At 44.2% G+C, this 19,981-nt stretch overlaps 1 protein-coding gene across 2 annotated transcripts in view; it reads right to left on the reverse strand.

The window, feature by feature from the left end:
* Positions 1-19,981, reverse strand: part of PATJ (PATJ crumbs cell polarity complex component) — a 391,552-nt gene that overhangs the window by 266,952 nt on the left and 104,619 nt on the right. For both annotated transcript variants that reach the window (XM_056122284.1, XM_056122283.1), the window contains exons 18-20: positions 9,041-9,250; positions 7,365-7,484; positions 5,798-6,193 (exon numbers count right to left, since the gene is read on the reverse strand). In XM_056122284.1, coding sequence (XP_055978259.1) covers positions 5,798-6,193; positions 7,365-7,484; positions 9,041-9,250 — 726 coding nt within the window. The remainder of the gene's footprint in view (positions 1-5,797; positions 6,194-7,364; positions 7,485-9,040; positions 9,251-19,981) is intronic.

The raw sequence follows: 19,981 nt of genomic DNA on the forward strand, positions 1-19,981 counted from the left end.
ATTTTAAAAAAGGTGTATGAATATTAAAAAAAAAAAAGAAAATTAAGAATGCAGGATTGCTTCCATGTAAATAATTTTAACTAAAAATAATCAGATCTTTTAGGAAGTGCCTAGGCTTATGCTGGAAAGTTAGTACAAGGTTAAGGCATTTGCCTTGCATGTGGCTTACTCCAGTTCAATCTTTAGCACCAATATATGGTCCCCAAAGCAATGCCAGGAGTGATGGCTGAGCACTGTCACATGTGGCCCAAAACCAAAATAAAGGCCTAGGATTTGCCACCACATGGTCCCCTGGGTACTGCTGTGATTCGTCCTGTCCCAGAGCACTGAGAGAGAAGATCTTGAGCAAAGACCTTGAGCACTGCCAGATATAGTCCAAACATTAAAAAAAAAATTAAATGGACCAAGGATTTGTATAGATATTCATCCAAAGAGTACATAAAGATGAATAAATGTAATCTTTTTTCCCAAAATCTCAACAGCCAATGGTAGAGGAAACCCTGGTGAAATGTTGGGATGTATATATATGAAACCCTATCATGAACAGCATTGCAAATCATGGTGCCTCTGGGACTCTATGTGTAAAATGATCCAAATGGTATTTTTAAATGTATTTTATACTTTACCACAATTTTAAAAACCAGGTCTATAAACCCTGATGGTTTTGCCCTTCAACTAAAATGGAGTAAGAGAATGGCTGAGGAAAAAAAAAAAAACTCTTTAGCAGTTGAATACTATTTGCACTTCACAAATGTTACTATACCGACAGCTCCAAATAAGTATTACAGCAAAGACGGGGTGAAAAAGTTCCTCTACACTTCGGAACAACACTCACTAAATAGAAGAGCACTGGGCATTACATGCTTGCAAGGTATTTGAGTGTGGTTTTAAAATATATTACTGAGGGCTTGTAACATTGTACAAGAAGCATGTCACTACTACAGGGGGTTACTACAGCTAACTGATAGGAAGTGGGGGTAAGAGAGTATTGGCCTCAAGAGGGGTGTCACCTCAGTTTCCCAGGGAATTGTGGGAAAGGGGGACAGGACTGAGAAAGTCTACCAAGAGAACCTGTGCATCACGGATGTTGCATCACACCAGTTTCTCTTGGCAACTGTCATATCACTTTGAGTCCCACGTGACCTACACAGCATGAGAATTAATCCCTGTCTCTTGCTTTCTCAGGGACCCTTGGGATTCAGGCTGGAGTGAGGAACTGTTCTGTGCAGGAAGAGGAAAATCAGCCCTAAGCTTTTCCACAATTCATGACAGGCCTGTTGCTTTCCCCTCCCAGAAAGGAATTTCAGGAAGAGACAAATGATGAAGTAAAACGGTTTTATTTAGAGATTAGGAGAAAAGTGAGATTAATGGCTTGAAGAGAAAAAAAGGTGGGATTTTCTGGAGGGGAGAGAGCTGAGGGTGCCCCACAAATGAAAATAATTACCCATCCCAAGTTAAGATGTGGGTGACCCCCAGAAGAAGGACATTTGCTGCTGCCCATTGCAAAGTTGGTTTTACAGTTTTAGAGTTTTCTCCCATATGGGACTTTCTATACAGTTGAGAGTCCATTGCTAGGGTGTTGTCAAGGGGAAGAACTGAAACTTTCAGCGGCCGACCTCCAGGTCCTGATCACAGCCTTTAGGTTTATTTTTTTGCTCTTTGGGTCACACACACAGGAGTTACTCCTGGTTCAGGCACTCAGGAATTACTCCTGGCCGTGCTCAGGGGACCATATGGGATGCTGGGAATCGAATCTAGCTCAGCTGCATGCAAGGCAAGTGCCCTACACACTGTGCTATTGCTCCAGCCCCACAGCCTTTAGTTTTTCGGGAGGGATTTCTGTCTTCTCTGGCCCAGTACTGGATGGAACCAGTTAAGAGTCTTAACAGCCTCAGTTCCAGGGTCCACAGAGGGAGTCTGGCCTTCTTGCTCTCTCGGCTACTTTAGAGTTAGTGACAGTGTAACTTTTATAAATTCCATCTTCGTTTTATCTCTCCCAGACAACTCATTGCCATTCTACCCCCATCTCTGCCACCCCAGCCACTCCCATCTGACTGCCTGCTGACCCATCAGAAATAAGAGGTGGACGGGACTAATCTCCAAGAGGTGCTGAAACTCCCAGGTAGATCCATCTCCAGGCTGAGAACTCTGGAACCTTCTCGAGATGGGGTTGGGCCAAGTCTTCGCCCTGCCCCAAAACCAGGAGTTCCACTCATATGGCACATCCTCCTGCATATAAATGGCCCAGCTCCACAGCTCCACAACTAAATCTCAAAGAGACACCATTTGTAGCACTGTAGCACTGTCCTCCCGTTGTTCATCATTTTGCTCAAGTGGACACCAGTAACGTCTCCATTGTGAGACTTGCTGTTACTGTTTTTGGCATATCAAATACGCCACGGGGAGCTTGACAGGCTCTGTTGTGCGGGCGAGATACTCTCGGTAGCTTGCCAGGCTCTCCAAGAGGGGAAGAGGAATCGAACCCAGGTCAGCCACGTGCAAGGCAAATGCCCTATCCACTGTGCTATCACTCCAGCTCAAAGACACACCAAGACACTGAATTGTTCACAGCTCTTGGACACGTTCAAATGCCACAGTACTGACAGCCCAGTAGGAGAAGCACAGCGAATTAGATGGGAAAGTTGCACAGAAGTCCACTAAACTCAGTGAGCGAAAACAGTAATACAGAAGTCTCAACTGGCACCAAATAGCTCAGTCAATCCTCAGACGGTTTCAATATTATCACTACAGGGTAAAAATTTCCACAGATTTTCTTTGACTGAACTGTTTTATAATTCCATTTGCCGTTTTGTTGTAACAAGCGATATAAAATTATTTTGTGCTTGCTAAGAGGGCAAGTTTCGGGGGTGGAATGGGAAACTAGGGACATTGGTGGAAAGTTCACACTGGTGGTGGGATTGGTGTTGGAACACTGAATGCCCGAAACAACTGTATTATGAACAACTTGGTAAACTTTGTAAATAAGCCCAGTGTGTGTGTGTGTGTGCGTGTGTGTGTGTGTGTGTGTGTGTGTGTGTGTGTGTGTGTGGCACCCGCGTGCGTACAACTGGGGGTCAAATTTTTCCACTCCCAAGTATGACTTTGTCATAAGGAATATTTTGGGTTAAAGACAACTGAGAAACAGCAGGCACAGAAAATTTCTCTCTCCTGATGAATCACCAGATTCTTGAACCGGCAGCTGTACTTGTCAACTCAGAAATAGCAAGGAGAGAAAAATCTCTGTGAGAAATCTGACTGAAACACCTCATCTTCTCTCCACTGCCCTGTAGACTTGACCTTCCCTCCATTTGCCCAAAACCTTCCCCTGGAAAGCACAAACCTTTCCTCCTGTTCAGCGACCCTACACAAGTCCAGATTCTGACGCACTCCTGAAATTACTCATTACTGCGACTCTGCTCTATGCTGGCCACGGGTTCAGAAACTGGTTTTCTCCTGTTTCTTCGGCTTTAATTTGCTATCTTTCAATTTGTCACTTAACTTCCAGGGCCCCAGCCAGAAAATCTAAGCAAGAAAAGATTTTTTTTCTCCCCTTATCTTGTACTGTGATCACTGCCGGGGTATGGGAAAAAAAGAGCTAACGTACAAAGGGAGAACATATAATTATTTAAAGGAAATAAAGTACTGTTTAGGCAAGACACATTAGAGCTGGAACAATTTTAATCAACGTTCTCTTGAGAGCGCCTATAGAGGCCACTCTGGGGAAGGCTGGGAAATTTCACACAGATTTGGTAATCAGGGTGCATGTCCTTCAAATGGCAGGCATTGAATGTTGCTATAAACAAGCTCTTTTAAGAGTACTTTAGCAAACAATGGAGTAAGTGGCTACATTGTGAAGATTATCAAATAAACTTACGGAGAGAAATGTCTGTAAAAGCCTCGTGTTATGCAAATGAGCGTTTGTAGACAGGATACATTTTTGACTGACAGTATAGATTAAAAAATGACTCATTCTGGAGTTAGAAGGAAAGGAAGACAGCTTGTTTCCAAGGCTGGGTGAAGTGAGCAGAAAGTGATGTTGGTCACAGCACACCTATCAATAAGCATTGAAAGAATTTGAGTAAAATCCTATCATTAAATGTCAATAGGTCCCAAATGAGCAATTTGTAGGGTTTTAAATATGAATGTCTAATTTATAAAATAAATAGTGAACATGTATGTAACTTGTCCATAGCCTTAAAAGTATATATGCTAATATAATATGTTTCTGGTGTTTTATATATTTAGGTAAATAGAAAAGGTTTTAAGGGGGGATCGGTCATAGAGACAGTACAGCATGTAGGGAGCTTGCCTTACACAAAGCTGACCTGGGTCTGATCCCAGGCTCCACATATGGTCCCCAAGATCAACAGGAGTAAATTCTGAGCACAGACCCAGGAATAAGCCCTCTGCACTGGCAGGTGTGCATCCCCTGAAATGAAAGATTCTTTTACGGAAGCCAGCAGCCACAACAAGCAGTTAAAGATAAAACAGCAGCAAGGGGGTTGTGGTGGGCAGAGACTGAACAAAGACAGGAAGCACCAATGTCAAGGGCAGCATCCTGGGCTCTGGTCGCCTTCACGCTCTTCCAGGCTATCCTCGCAGGCCCCGCACCATCCCACCACATCTGCCCGGAGCCCTCCAGGAGGCTATCCAGCCCCAAGGAGACGGTGCTTTGCTCTGCAATGGCAGAGCCGGGAGGAGGAAAGGCAGGCCAGGAGCAAATGAGGACTGGGGTTCACTCCACTGCCAGGATGCTGCTGGCCTCAGGGGGGGCGGGAGGGAGCCCTGCCTGCACCCGAGCCACTCACAAGGCCTTTTGAAAAATGTTTCTAGGGGCTGTAGTGAGAGCACAGCAGGTCTGGTGTTTGCCTTGCACGGGGCCAACAGGGTTCGATTCCCAGCATCCCATAGGGCCAGGAGTAACCCCTGAACTTCGCCAGGTGTGACCCAATAAGCAAAATAAATAAAAATGTTTCTAGAAAGTCAATCACATGTCATTTGCTTGCCAGTTAATTTGGGGCAGCAAATAGGTAAACAAAAATAAAGCATTAAAAAGTGACCCTTGTGAAAGATTACAGCTGGTAAATGGTTAACTTTCTCTCTCTCTCTCTCTCTCTCTCTCTCTCTCTCTCTCTGTGTCTGTGTGTATACATGTGTGCACATCACTCTAATTTTACACACACACACACACACACACACACACACACACACACACACCATTTATTGGTCATTAAATAGTCAGGGCAAGCCTATTAAAATCGAATGTTTTCCTGCCCAGCTGTAAAGAAGCAGTATTGCATATGTCAAGGCTAATTTCCTAGAGTTCAGTGACTTACTATTTAGCATCACATGGAAACACAGAGGGAAAATGTGGATGAGCAAGATATAAACAATATATCTTTAACTAATTCTGTCTTGATTCCTCCTGACAAATGCACTATGTGAGAAATACAGAGTAACGACTCCCTGGGGGAATTACAAAAAAAAAATCACAACTGGCAAAGGAACTCTTCCTTGAAGTGGATAATTATAGAAAAAAAAATAGCACTCTAAAAGGAAGGCAGAAACCACTGTAAGAGCAAAACCACCGCAACCTCTTGATTCTAAGGAGAAGCTTGTAACGAGGTGGAGAGGTGGGTTCACAGTCTGGCAGCAGAGATGGGTGGTGCAGGGGGAAAGTGATTCATGAGGAAAAGAGCCTTTCCGAGGCATCAGTTACTTCTTGCAAGTTGCTGGACCTGGGCGCAAGGCTAGAGATGGAAGGGAAGGAAAGGGCAGACCGCTGCCCCCCCCTTACCATGTGCTCAGGGCTGTAGCCATACTGCCGCACTTCCTGGGGATAGAGGCTCATCGAGGGTCTTGCTTCCTGCAGCTCGGGGGATTCGCTCTCCTGTACCCACTGGGTGCCATAGTGGGGTTCCCTCCCGGTGGGGAGAGGAGCGGTCCCGGGCATGTGTGGCGAGGGATACATCTCCATGGACTGCAAACAATCCTGATAGAGCTCGTATTCTTCATCGACGAGCATTTCCCTTTCTTCCCCCAGTTCCTGCAGGTGGGGAGTCAAGAATTCATCCATCTCCCAGGCCTCTGGGCTGTGGTCTATCTCATTTTGCCGAGACTGGAAAGATTTCCCCAAACGAAGACAGGGCTCATCCACAAGCTCTTCTTCAAAATGGGGCTCATCTCTAAATTCCTGTAAGTGGAAGTGGCAGAAATGGCTTTAAGGATACCTGTCTGAAAGTACACGCTGTACAAGAAGTCACCCAGCATCACTACACAGTTTACCACACACAGGTCTCCTCTGGCAAGGAGGAGAAAGCGCTTTTTCAGGTGACCCTCCCCCCAGCAAAGGGAAAACACAAAGAAGCAGGAACCTGCTCAAGGCTATTCCAAACTATTCCAAAAGAGTCAATATATATTAACCACTGGGGCATTCTCAATCAGAAAGAAAGAGAATTTTGTTATGTTGCTGAACTGAATAAATTTAACTTATGCATCTTAAATAAGAAGTGATCGATCACTTAAAAAAAAAAAGTGATCAGTAAATATAGACCCACTTCAAATGATTACTTAGGGAAATCCCACCTTAAGTAACTCCAAAGAAATAATGGCTACCTGCTGTTTAAAAAAAATCATTTCCTATAAACTAAGGTATGGGAATATCTCTCAACTAAATACTTTTCAGTATGATCTTCGGGGGCTGTGGAGACGGCTCAGAGGGTTGGAGTATGCTTTTCCTGGGGCTCAGATCCCTTGAGCACCACTGGGATTGGTCCCTGAGCACCACTGGGAGTGCCACCCACAAAAAGAAACTATGTTGAGTTTCCATCACAAAGAAATACATTCTTTTCATCTACAGTAAAAATGTACAGCAGGAAGAAATTAATAAAACATGCTTTAAACTTCTACATTTTATTAGTCAGCAGATCCATCTAATTATCTTTGTTTGAGTTTTGTTTCATTTGGTTTGGGGTCAGGGATTACTCCTGGCTCTCTGCTCACGGATCACTCCTGGTGGTGCTCAGAGGCCCATATGTGGTGCCCAAGATTAAACCCGCACTGGTAACATGCAAGGCAAATGCCTTACCCATCATAGTACTACTATGGTCCAACACTTTAATCTTTAAAAATATATTAGTGATATAAAAATAAAGTCACCCTTATTCCTTGAAAATGCCATCCATCTGGCCATGCCATTTATGGATGCAATGGGATATAAGACAGAAAAGATCTCACTTATAAATAAATAATGGGAGGAGGATCAGAGAATTCATATTTAGCTGAGAGAGGCAACAAACTTTATTGTCTACTTTATATAAACTGCAGGTCACAGAAAAGCATTCAAAGAGCAATTTACTAAATACCTTGGGTGCTTCAAGTATTAAAGATGAACTTATATCCTGAGTTGTTCCTGAAACTTCAGTTTTGTCTTCATTATTGTTTGAAGGCAAAATATAATGACATTCTTCCTCTTTATCATCTTCCTGAAAACAGAATTATTTTTATTTAAGCACAGTGGAAAAAATATTGCTGTCAAAACTGAAACTTTAAAAAATTGAAATACAGTGGAACTATAACATACTCATTTTAGATCTACAACATAATGATTTGATATATTTATATGTGACAAAATGATTACTGCAGCTTATGTATATTCCTACAATAAGTTATTACCACAACTTTCAAATACACAAAGCAGTTTTTATATTTGTAGTCAGTGTTTATTTTTAGTCACTATATAATATATCTCTGGGGCTAGAGCGACAGCACAGCAGTAGGGCGTTTGCCTTGCACGCAGCCAACATGGCCGACCCAAGTTCAATTCCTCCGCCCCTCTCGGAGAGCCCGGCAAGCTACCGAGAGTATCTCGCCCACACGGCAGAGTCTGGCAAGCTCCCTGTGACGTATACGATATGCCAAACACAGTAACAACAAAGTCTCCAATGGAGACGTTACTGGGCCCGCTCGAGCAAATCGATGATCAACGGGAGGGCCTTTACTTTACTTTACTTATAATATATCTCTAGTACTTATTTATCTTGAAAGTGGAAGTTTGAAGCTTTGTTGTGGTTGCTTGTTTGGGGGTCACACCTGGGGGTGCCCAGGGCTTACTCCTAGCTCTGTACTTACGGGTCACTCCTGATGGGCTCAGGGGTACTAAGAATCCAATCTGGGATGGTCACACGCAAGGCAAATGCCCTACCTGCTCTATTATCTCTCTGACCCCTATTTAATTTTTTATCACTTTTTTTTAAACAAAGAGGAATTAAGAAGAAGAAAGACTGGGGTTGTAGATTAGGGGGGGAAAGTGACGAAGTTTGTTCATGCAGTTCTTCGACTCTATATCCCCTATCCCTGGCATCAGGCACTTTCCACCTTCTGTCATGGACAGGCTCTTTCACATGGGCCTCATCTACAGCTTCTAAAGACAAATCAGTGTCACTGTGTTCTTTTGCACCTGCTGCTTCTTCAGAAATGAATCCAAAGTAATCAATATGACAAGAAAGTGTATTTTGGGGGTAGCAGGTTCTGAATTTCATCATTAGGAAATATATAAATATCATCTGGGTCATATTTAAAATGTTCCATCATGGTGCAGGGCAGTTGCTCTTCATCAGAAAAGCTACATCTACCTCGCCTGGGCCTTATAAGCTCAAGTCCCGTCTCATGTCATAGCAGCTACTACTGATCAAGTCCTACTGAGACATCAATCTATAGTCATTATTTGATATGCTTTGTCTCATCTTAATCTTCACGATAATCCTTTAAGAATGGAGCTGTACCTTATAAACTTATATAAAAACAAAAGCATCTAATAAATATAAATCATCTTTATTCTCCAAACAACTATGAGGTTGACACTTTTTTTTTTCTGATTCTGCAAAGGAAGGGTCTTAAGAAACATGTCTAAGGACACACATACGGAATAGCAATAGAACAGGGCAATGAGACGAGGTGTCTGTCTGTACCTCCAAAACCCACAGTCTTGACAATGGCCCTGTTCTGGCTTCCTATACCGTGGCTCCAAACTTCAACTTACCACTAAAGGTTTACAGATGCCAAGGTGCACGGTGCCCAGTGGCACAGCCTTCAACACTTCCACGGCTTCTGCAAGTGGGGTGTTGTCCAAATAGTGGTCATTGACTGACACCAGGCGGTCCCCGGGTAACAATGCCCCACTTCTTTCTGCGACACCATCTGCCACCAGGGAGCGGATCACGATCACTGACTTTGTAGGGTCCAAGGGGTCCTGGGGACCAAACAAAGAAAGAGGAGTCAGCATCCTGGAACCACACACATCTTAGGGTTGCTCGTGTTCATGGACTAATCTTTTCAAAACACTTCATTTATTTATTTGATGCATGGTGGTAGGGTGTTTGCCTTGCACGCGGCCAGCACAGCCAACCTGGGTTCGATTCCTCCACCCTTCTAGGAGAGCCCAGCAAGCTACCGAGAGTATCTCGCCCGCATAGCAAAGCCTGGCAAGCTACCTGTGATGTATTCGATATGCCAAACACAGTAACAACAAGTCTCACGATGGAGATGTTACTGGGCCCGCTCAAGCAAATCGATGAACAACGGGAGGACAGTGCTACAGTGCTACATTTATTTATCTGTACTGAAGCACCATGAAGTTACACAGTTATTCCTGATTAGGTTTCAGGCCTATAATGTTTCCACACTGATTCCTTCACCAGTATCCACTGCCCTCCATCAATGCCCCTCTGGAACCCCAGCTGCCTCCCACCCACTAATCAATTTCTAGGAGAGGCGCCTTTTTCCTTCTTAATATAAGTATTTGCATTGTGGTTTATTTACAGCACTATTGCTGATAGGGCTTCATACCTAACACTTTACGCCTTTCAGCACCACGTCTTCCTCCCAGTTGAACACTTCTCTCTTCCACAGTCATTGCCCCTTCCCTGTCCTGTCCCCACGCCCCTCAGGAGGCCTGTTTCCTACTGTATGCCGTTCTCATGTTCTTTGTTTCCATTCTCTTTGGTATTCGTTATTCCCCTATTATGTTTCTTTATATCCCACAATTGACACAGATCATTCTGTGTCAGTCTCTTTTCTCTCCTCTAATTCACTTCATGTGAGGTCTTGCTTCATGTGTCTAAGATCTGCTACTACACATTTGCACGAATATCAGCGAGCTTCTTGGTGAAGACATACCCTTAACAATGTCAACTGAATGTCTGAGTGCTCAATCCATACATAATGAAAACAGAAAATAAAAATCAAAAACTACTTGGTGATGTATTTTGTTCAACCACAAAAGCTCTGAGAACTGGTGGGCAAGTTTCTCTGACACCTTTAACATGGTTATCTATCAATCTAAGATGAGCTCATCTACTATTTTTGGACTTCTGGGCAAAGGGAGCTCTAAGGTCATTGTCCTGTGGGAACAAATCCTCTAGCCTTACACATTCCACCAGGATAGAAACCTTTTGTTAAATCACATAAAAAAGAAGACACAGAAACCATAAAATATCCACAGAAGTTAAAAGTAACAGTAACATAGAAGTCAACTAAACTCAACAAACAAAACATTAACACAAAAGGCTCAACTAGCAACAGGAGCTCAGTAAATTCTTTGACAAGAACTTAACAACCCAGCACTGAAGTATAACAATTTTTACATTTAAAAAATTGAGTTAGGGGCTGGAGCAATAGCACAGCGGGTAGGGCATTTGCCTTGCACGCGACCAACCCAGGTTCGATTCCCAGCATCCCATGTGGTCTCCCGGGCACCGCCAGGATAATTTCTGAGTGCAGAGCCAGTGAGTAACCCCTGAGCCTTGCTGGGTGTGACCCAAAGGGCAAAAATATTTTTTTTTAAATTGAGTTAAGGCTAGAGCAATAGTACAGCAGATTGGATGTTCTCCTTACATGAAGATGACACAAGTTCAATCCCAGACATCCCATATGGTACCCCCCAAGCACTGCCTCCTGAGTAAAGAGCCAGGCGTAACTTCTGAACACCACTGGTTGTGACCCAAAGAGTCCTCCCAAATTTGTTTTTTTATACCTATTGATTTTAATATTGGATCTTGCTTTTATCTAAACAATTTCAACTCTAGAATTGTATTAATAGTTGTAGCTTTTTTGTACATTAAAATAAATTTTAACATTTAAAAAATAAGCTATAATAAGCAAAAATAATAAGATTAAGACAAGGTATAGTTGTCCCAATGTGACCACTATTCCAACACATAAAAAATGTGATATGGGTGTGGCTCTGTGATAAAGTGCATGCCTCTGATATGTGGGGCGCTGTTTTGGATCTCTGGCATTGCAAAAAGAAAGAAAAAAAGAAAATGAGTGCAACGGGCAATCTCTTCTCACTCACTGAGAAAGTCCAGTGTTTCTTTCCATGAAGCATCAAAAATAACACCAGCATTCAATGAATTCAATTGTTTGGTAAAAACTAATTTGTAATCCCACTATCACTTTTCCCCTTTCCTTTCCTTTCCTTTTCTTTCCTTTTCTTTTCTTTTCTTTTCTTTTCTTTTCTTTTCTTTTCTTTTCTTTTCTGAGTGACATGATGACTATCACGTTTAAAAGTTTTTAATCGAGCACATGATACAAAGATTCTAAGTGCTTGACAATCATTGAATCAACCAGTTCCTCTCACAAGGCATGGATAGACTTATAGTCGAACTTTGCAGGTGTGGAGTATGAGATTCAGAAAGCCAAGAGGACTTGGCAAGATCACCCAACTGGGAAGGCATCACCAGGACAACCAGGGTTCAACCATGCTGTAAGTCCCATCTCGTTACCACTTGCTCCACACCAAAGCAATAGATGAATTTGGAAACAAAAGATTTGTACGTGGAGAAGAAAGAGATTCTCATGGAGGATGCGTCGTTAGTCCAGTGGTCTTCAACCACCGCTCCAAAGATTAGTGCCAGTCTGCAGATGCAGAAAGGCTGAAAGCCACTGGTCCACTGCCTTGGTTTTAACTGTGATCGGAGGACCCACATGCAGGACAGGCGCTGGTCTGTAGGTACAAAAAGGTTGAAAATGCTGGTCTAGCATACTACCTTCGTTTGTTCAGCTGGTGGCGGTCTCGAGACTAACCACTAACCTCACCTAGCCAGGGAAACAAAAGAACTGAATCACAACCACAGCAGCATTTGTTTTGATTTGCCTGTGTTGCTTCTATTGTTTCAGTTGGCACATCCTATTGCACAAAAAATGCAGGAGGGAGGGATTCCTTTACTACTAGTTCTCTTACTACTAGAGGAAAAGCACTATGTTGGGAGTTCAAAGCCCAATTTTGCAACAAGCAAAGTGCAAATCTGCCGAGTTCCAGGATATGTCTGAAGTATCTATTAGCTCTTTTGAAATTTTTGATCTAGTTTTCTACACTTCTGTGTATAAAAAACTCAAGGCTCATTTTAAGTACTGACCAGAATTTCAAGCAAATATACCACATTGAACCCATCAAAGGCCGCACAGTACTTCCTTGAAAAATGCCATTAAGCATAATTTATTTCACCTTCCTTTGCTATCTTTGCTTTCCTACTTCCCCAGTCAAGAAATTCAGGATAATTCTCTGCATCACCACACCCTTACACGACCCCCCCCCCTTCGCCCCACCAGTAAATTTCTTAAATGCTCCCAACTATAACACCACATATTTATGAAGAGAACTGAAAAAGTAAAATGACTCTCATGGAAACTCATTAATAAAATACACAGAATTAAACTATATGCACCAATATTTTCAAGTAGAGGGAGCTATTGCATCGGAAGAGAAAAGAATAATAATTAGAAAAAAAAAAAAGGCACGGTGGCATGTGAGCCCGCAACTGGGGCAGTAATAGGAAAGAGCTGTCTATTTTGTCACCGACGACCATGAATCACAACACACGGTTCATTCTGAAATATGAAACCATTACATTTTAAGTTTGACATGCTAATAAATAAGCTGTACAATTATGCCCTTCATTTAGGATGTCAGTTTTTGATGAAAGGCTTCTTTTTATCGGGGGGAGGGGGGACATGGAAGGTACACAATAGCCCATTCCCTCGTGAAATGCACAGAAAGCAGCTAGCATTATTTCCTGTTTATAAAAAAAAATTGCTCAACTTTCTATGAGAACAGTTAAAAATACACTGGGAGCTAATAAAGGATTTCACTCCACGGTGTGGAGGGAATTGTGGCTGCAACTTCTCCAAAGGGACGACAAGAGGTGAGCTGGCTTCTCCAAATGTAACCCGGTTGAAATTCTAATTAGAAACATGTCAGAGGAAGATGAAACAGGAAGTAAGGGAAGTGGAGAGATGAATCGATTTCCCTTGCCACGACACAGTCACGGTGAGCACCTTCTTAACGCACGGTGCAGTTTGCGCCCGAGCAGAGGCTCCAAACTAGCACCAGGTGTGTGGACTCATGACGATTCAACCAGGCTCAGACGCTGCGGTTTCTCGGAACCCTGATTCATCACCCCCTTTTCCTGCAGGAGGGAACCCAAGGGCAGCTTCTTTATCACTTAAGAAGTTTCCTCCTGCCCCCCCCCCACCCCACCCTTCCCACCCATCCTGATACTGTCCCAGGATGCACAATCACTCCTTCATTTTTCTCTGATAAATTTTCAGGCTGCACTTTCCCATGCAGTGGAAGGAAGTTGCTTTAATGAGGAACAGTCCTTTCTGGCCACTGAGCACAGAAGTGGTCCTATGAGGGGGAAAAGAGGAAGAAAACAAACTCCTGCAACTACGGCCTTCCGTGGCAGTAGCAATTTCTGAGACTTTGCTGCCTCTAGTCAGAAGAGTCTGTTTTCTGAAAATGTCTTCCTCACTGTTATGCCCATGTTACATCGAACAAAACGCTACGCAGACATTTGTCAAGAGCTCTGCTCAACTCCGCCATCCCACACAGGCTTTTAAAGTCTCTATCGGTTTTTATCACTTCCTATCATCACTTTCCCCTTTTCCTTCCCTTTCCCGTTGGTACCACAACTGGAGGTCACACCCTCTAGCTGCAGTGCTCACACACTCTCAGTTGCAGTGCTGGGGAAGCTGCCACCTTAGTCATGGAGTGGAGACCCCTGGTCTAGCACTGGGGTCAAATGCATAACCCACATGTACAAGACGGTTCTAAGTCACTTTATCATACACCCCCTTTATCATAATTCTTTAAAACAACAAAGAAAATTTTTTTTAATGTTTGGGCCACATATCCGACTGTGTTCAGGGCTTATTCCTGCCTCTGCACTCAGGGATCATTCCTGGTGATGCTCAGGGCCTATATGGGATGCCGGGGATCAAACCCAGGCTCACAGTGTGCCAGGAAAGTATCCCACCTGTTGTACTATCTCTCCATGCCCTACCATAATTCTTAAACCTCTCGTTTTTTCTTGTCCTGGTAAATAACACTGCAAGGAACACTAGCCAAGAATCAAGAAGTCTTAGATGCATCAACAGAGGGCAGTAAAGACTAATCCCAGATTATAAGAAGCACCCTTTGGAAAAGCAAGATCAATTCCTTTGAAGGATTTTCCCCTCTCTGTGAAACAGACAAGCAAACATATGCCCTAAGAGAATGTTTGCTTCAACTCAACTATTTATGAACATTACTCCCTAGAGACCTTGTAACAGTCAAGTTTCATCAGAATCCCAAGGTAAACTGAATCCTGCACCTTTTAGCTATGAAATCCTGAGGCAACCCATTGAACATCTTTGCATCAGGAAAGAATGAAATCACTCCACCTGGGGCTGGATAGCCCCATTGGCTGGAGCATGTGTTTAGCCAATGGGAGACCGAGGTCCGAGCCTTGGTCCAGGCAGGGTCTTCTAAACACCAAAAGGAACAACTCCTGAACACAAAACCAAGAGTAGCCCCCAGGGCACTGCTGGGTGTGGCTCAAAAAAGGGGAAAAAAAGGAAGAAAAAAGAAAAGGAAAGGAAGAAAGAAGGAAAATAAAGAAAATAACATCAGCGCGAAGAGCATTCAAGAGAAAGATTTTTGAGGACTTCAAATATGCTGTTCACACTGGATATTTTTTCCCCCAAATTTTATTTTGATAAAGCACCATGAATTACAAAGTTATTCACTGTTAGATTTTGACATACATTTGTTCCATCACCAGCCCTGTCACCAGTGTCAACTTCCTCAAGTCATGTTCCCAAGTTCCCTCTCCCACCCTCACCCCCGCACCAGCCCCAGTCTGCCATCTTGACAGGCACCTTAAAATCTAATGCTGCGTGTTATAAACATGGGCAATTTCAGAGTCTCGGAAGTCCAGGACTGCATTCTGCCCACACACCCCCGGTTTCAGGCTTGCTCCTTCATGCCTTCACCAGCACAGGTGTGCCCACTGGGGGGCAGGGAGAGCACTCCTGACAGAGTCCATCTTCTCTCTTTCCACTGCCATCACTATGGTTCAGCTTGTCCTTGTTTCTTGCCTCATCAACTGCTAGTCTCCCAGGGGTCTGCCTGCCACCCAACAGCTCTTTGTAGAGATGTAACACATCATCTCTCCCTGCAAACAGCATCACAGTCCCTTGGTACTTCAAATGTGTGGGGGACCCTCTCATCAGCACCCAGGCCTCCTTGCTGGGAGAAGAAATTCCTTCAGAGCTATCAATTCAGTCTCATCTCCACACCCACCTCTGCTGTCTGCCTCCCTCCGCCCCATCCCAGTGACCCCACAAGTGAGAACTAGAAATGTTTTGGCATATTTCCTGACACCCTACAGGCCATTCCATCTGCCAGGAGTGATTTCCTGGCCCCCTACTGCCCCTCCCCCATACCCAACACCACTTCTGACCAGTCAGCTCCAACTTTTCCCCCTGGAGACATTCATAGCCGCCTCGGCTCTTCCTCCTCTGTGGACGCTCCAAATCAGAGCTTCCCTAACCAAAACCCACACTGGCCTCTCACCCTTTCAGAAAACAAAACAAAACAAAACAAAGCCAAAAAACTCACTCAGTGAACTTTTACCTTCTTTAACAGGTTGACACCAGCATGCACCCCCAGTGGCTCACACTCAGATGTGGCTAAATGAATACAAACCACCCTGCTGGTGCCAAGGTATTAAGGGAACAAACAGAAAAAATTCCCCCCCCCCCCCCCCCCCCCCGTCGCCCAAGGCAGCTAGATGGGTGCTGTAGCAGCAATATCACCCACTTTGGGAAGTTGCTCTCAGCCTAAAACAGAACTTCTCTACTCTCATTTGTCATGATGCACTTTCCTTTACCATCCTGGAGTAAGTCAGTCCTTCTGTTAGATGGTATCACATGCCTTTGCATTTTTTCCACCATATCACACTTAATATTCTACTGAAATAATTTCGTCCATCTTCCCGGCTAAAACTATATTTCATGAGAGCGAGGAGACTTTGACTTATTTGTGGTTTATGTGCTACACTGCCTCCCCCCTACAATGTGCTAACTAGAAACTGAATTCTGTTGATTGTCTTCCTCTACATACACCATGGGTAAGGGCCCTGTCCATCGTCTGTGATAACAACTGTGAACGCTGACTGAGCTCTTACACTGCTGGGCATCTTTTAGGAATCCTGCTCCTCTGAACTTATTTATCTTCACACCACCAGGAGCTGGCTGCCAATACCAGCCCTACTCTACAGAGAAGGAAACAAAGGCCAAGGAAAATTAAATGCTGTAGCCAAAGCACAAAAGGGTGAAACAAAGCAGTACAGTGAGGACTCAAATCAACTGGTTAAGTCTTAGTCAGTAAGTGCTAAGTACAAGCTTCATCTATTGAAGGGAAGCACTTCATCCATCCACCCATCCATCCATCCATCCACCCATCCATCCATCCATCCATCCACCAATCCATCCATCTACCCATCTATCCACTCATCCACACATCCATCCATCCATCCACCCACCTATCCAACCATCCACCATCTACCCATCCATCCACCCACCCACCCATCCATCCACCCATCCATTCATCTACCCATCCAACCATCCATCCACCCATCCATCCACCCCATCCAACGACCCATCCACCTATCCATTCATCCATCCATCCATCCATCCATCCATCCATCCATCCATCCATCCATTTATCCATCCACCTATCCACCTATCGATCCATCTATCCACCCACCCATCCATCCACCCATACATCTATCTACCCAACCATCCATCCACCCATCCACCCATCTATCTACCCATCCACCCATGGAGTGCATGGTACTGAGACTGCAGACCTCAAACCTGCAAGGCAAGACCTCTACCACTGGCCACATCCCAGGCTGAGAAACACTATCTAAATGCAGGTTGAAAGATGGCAAATCATTAGAAAACGTCTCAACCACTTTGCCAGAGCACGTAAATGGAGCCCCTTGCATATGCCATTTGGTTATCTGAGGTTTCTATTTCAGCACCTGGTGGATGAGAAGCACAGTTGTAGCATGCCTGCGGGTTCAGGTTAAAAAATGCTTCCTGCATTTTTGATTCCCAGGGACATTTCTTAAGAATTTCTTTGCTGGGGCCTGGAGAGATAGTTACAACAGGTAGAGCATTTGCCTAGCACGTGGCCAACCCATGTTTGATTCCTGGAACTGCATATCATCCCCCAAGCCCTGGCAGAAGCCCTGAGCACAGTCAAGCATGCCCCCCTCCACCAAAAGAAGTGGAAAAAATGAGAAAAAAAGAAGTATCTCTTTATTGGGTGAGATAAGAATATCTTTCCATGGACAAATCCAGACACATGACAATGGTTACATGCAAATGTGTAGGATTCAAAGTTCCAGAGTGCCTATAAAATGAATTATATGAATATTTGCATACATTCTCACAGATCAAAGACCACAGCTCACATAACATAAGCCGAGGCCAGGAATATGACCAAGGGCAGAGTCCAGGGGTGGGGGTGGTTCTGTTGAAAGTTGAGATCAAAATCTCAACTAGAAGACAAACAGAGCTACAGATACAAGCAAGCAACTAAGGCAAGCTCCAACGGAGACACATGAAGCCAGGAATGCGTGCAAAGAGGAGGCAGAATAAGAACAGTGGGCTTGAGTCAGGGAGATAATACAGTGGGGAAGGCACTTGCTTTGCATGAGGGCAACCTGGGTTCAGTCCCTGATACCACCTATGATCTCTATGTACTGCCACCCATAATCCCTGAGCACAGGTACAGAAGTAAGTCTTGAGTCCATTGGGTGTGACCCCCAAAGCAAACAAACAAAATCAACCCCAAAAGTGGGGCATTGTTTAATAAGTTGACTAAGGTGCCAGGAAGAGACATACGCACATCAAAAATTGTTCTGGACATTGTAAAGATAACAGCAGGATTAGGACACATGTTTTGCATGGGGCTGACCCTGGTCTAATGCCCACTACCACATGGTGCCCTGAGCACTTGTGTGTGGTCCTGGCATCCTCTGCTCCAGGGTAGAAATCCCTGGCACTGCAGAGCTCAAGCAGTATTGCATCCTTGGGCCCTTGAAGTGCTGCCACATCATAACCACATGGATTCAAACTGAGGGAGAGGAAAAAGGGGGTAGTTCACAGGCAGAAGCACCTATCTTGTAAGCCCAAGGCAACGGACTTGGCCCTCTGCCAATACATGTGCTCAGGATGGGCCCCAGAAGTGCCTCCCATGCTCTCCCACCCCCACCATGACTCTGTGTGCATGTGAGTGTGTGAGCAAGATCACAACCTATTGTGCGCAAGCACGGCAACCCTGCAAGTATCACCACGATAGACGAATGAGCACTGTGGCCAGGAGTGCAGCCCTGGGAGCGTCTATTAGCCCCTATACAACCTCCAGCTAGAAGGACAACCCATACGGGTGAGAGCACCATAATCACAAGGGTGCTAGTCCCAGGGGACTGTGTATAAGCACCCAAACCTGATGTGTGACTGACTCCACAACACCACCACCAAACATGGGAGGAGACAGGTCATTGCAACAACAAAAGGAGGGGGAGTGGAGTAAAAAAAAAAAATCTACTTCAGACCCAACACACAGATGGATAAAAGCCTGAAAAAAGGGATGGAACTTTAGAGACCATTGTGGGGCTGGGAGATAGCACAAAGGTTTAGGCGCTGTATTGCATGAGGCTGAATGACCCTCCCTGGCTCAATCCCAACAACCCTTGTGGTCCCCCAAGTTGGCAGGAATGAACCTTGAGTACAGAACCAGAAAAACCCATATATATGCATATATATTAATACATACATATATATGTATATTAATAGAGACGATGGCAAGATGGCAGAGATAGAGCAAGTACATTCAGGTAGACAGCTGAGTATACCTGGCTCTTTATCTTTCATCATTTTGACACCTGTGTTAATAAATCCATTTTCTATCCGAACGTGAGAAACCCGGGCCATACACAGAGTCTCAGTTGTGTGTCAGGAAAGTTCTGGGCCATCGTATAGCTCACCAAAACACCTGCTCTCCATTAGCAAAAGCCATTTACCAAAATGTTGGGGACTGGAGCGATACATAGTACAGCAGTGAGGGCATTTGCCTTGCACGTAGTCAGTCCGGGTTCGATCCCTGGCATCTCATATGGTCCTCTACGCACCACCAGGAGTAATTCCTGAGTGCAAAGCCAGGAGTAACCCCTGAGCATAACCAGGTAAGACCCAAAAAGCCACAAACAAACAAACAAACAAACCATTCACCAAAATGAAAGAATGGCAGGGAATAACTGGGAAAAGGACTTCAAACAAAGTGCTCTCCAAATGAACAGTTTGCCTTTCCAAAGAATTCCGTGTTGCACTGCAAATTACATGACAAAGCAGGCTAGTGAGTCTCATAACACAAAGATTTATTCGTACAAATGCAAAAAAGTATATTCCAAAGACTGTTTTCAAAGATCTTTGGCCAGTATTAGTGTTTGGATAACATGAAACCACTAGCAATGTTCTAGCTGCCAAGATACCAATTCAGTAATGGTTAACTGAGAAAGAAACTGCAAGAGTCATTACTGGCCCTTTCACTAAAGAGTAGTCCGTTAAAAATCTAAATAAATAAATA

Source organism: Sorex fumeus, unplaced genomic scaffold (assembly GCF_029834395.1).
Source record: "Sorex fumeus unplaced genomic scaffold, SorFum_2.1 ptg000045l, whole genome shotgun sequence".
NCBI lineage: Eukaryota > Metazoa > Chordata > Mammalia > Eulipotyphla > Soricidae > Sorex > Sorex fumeus.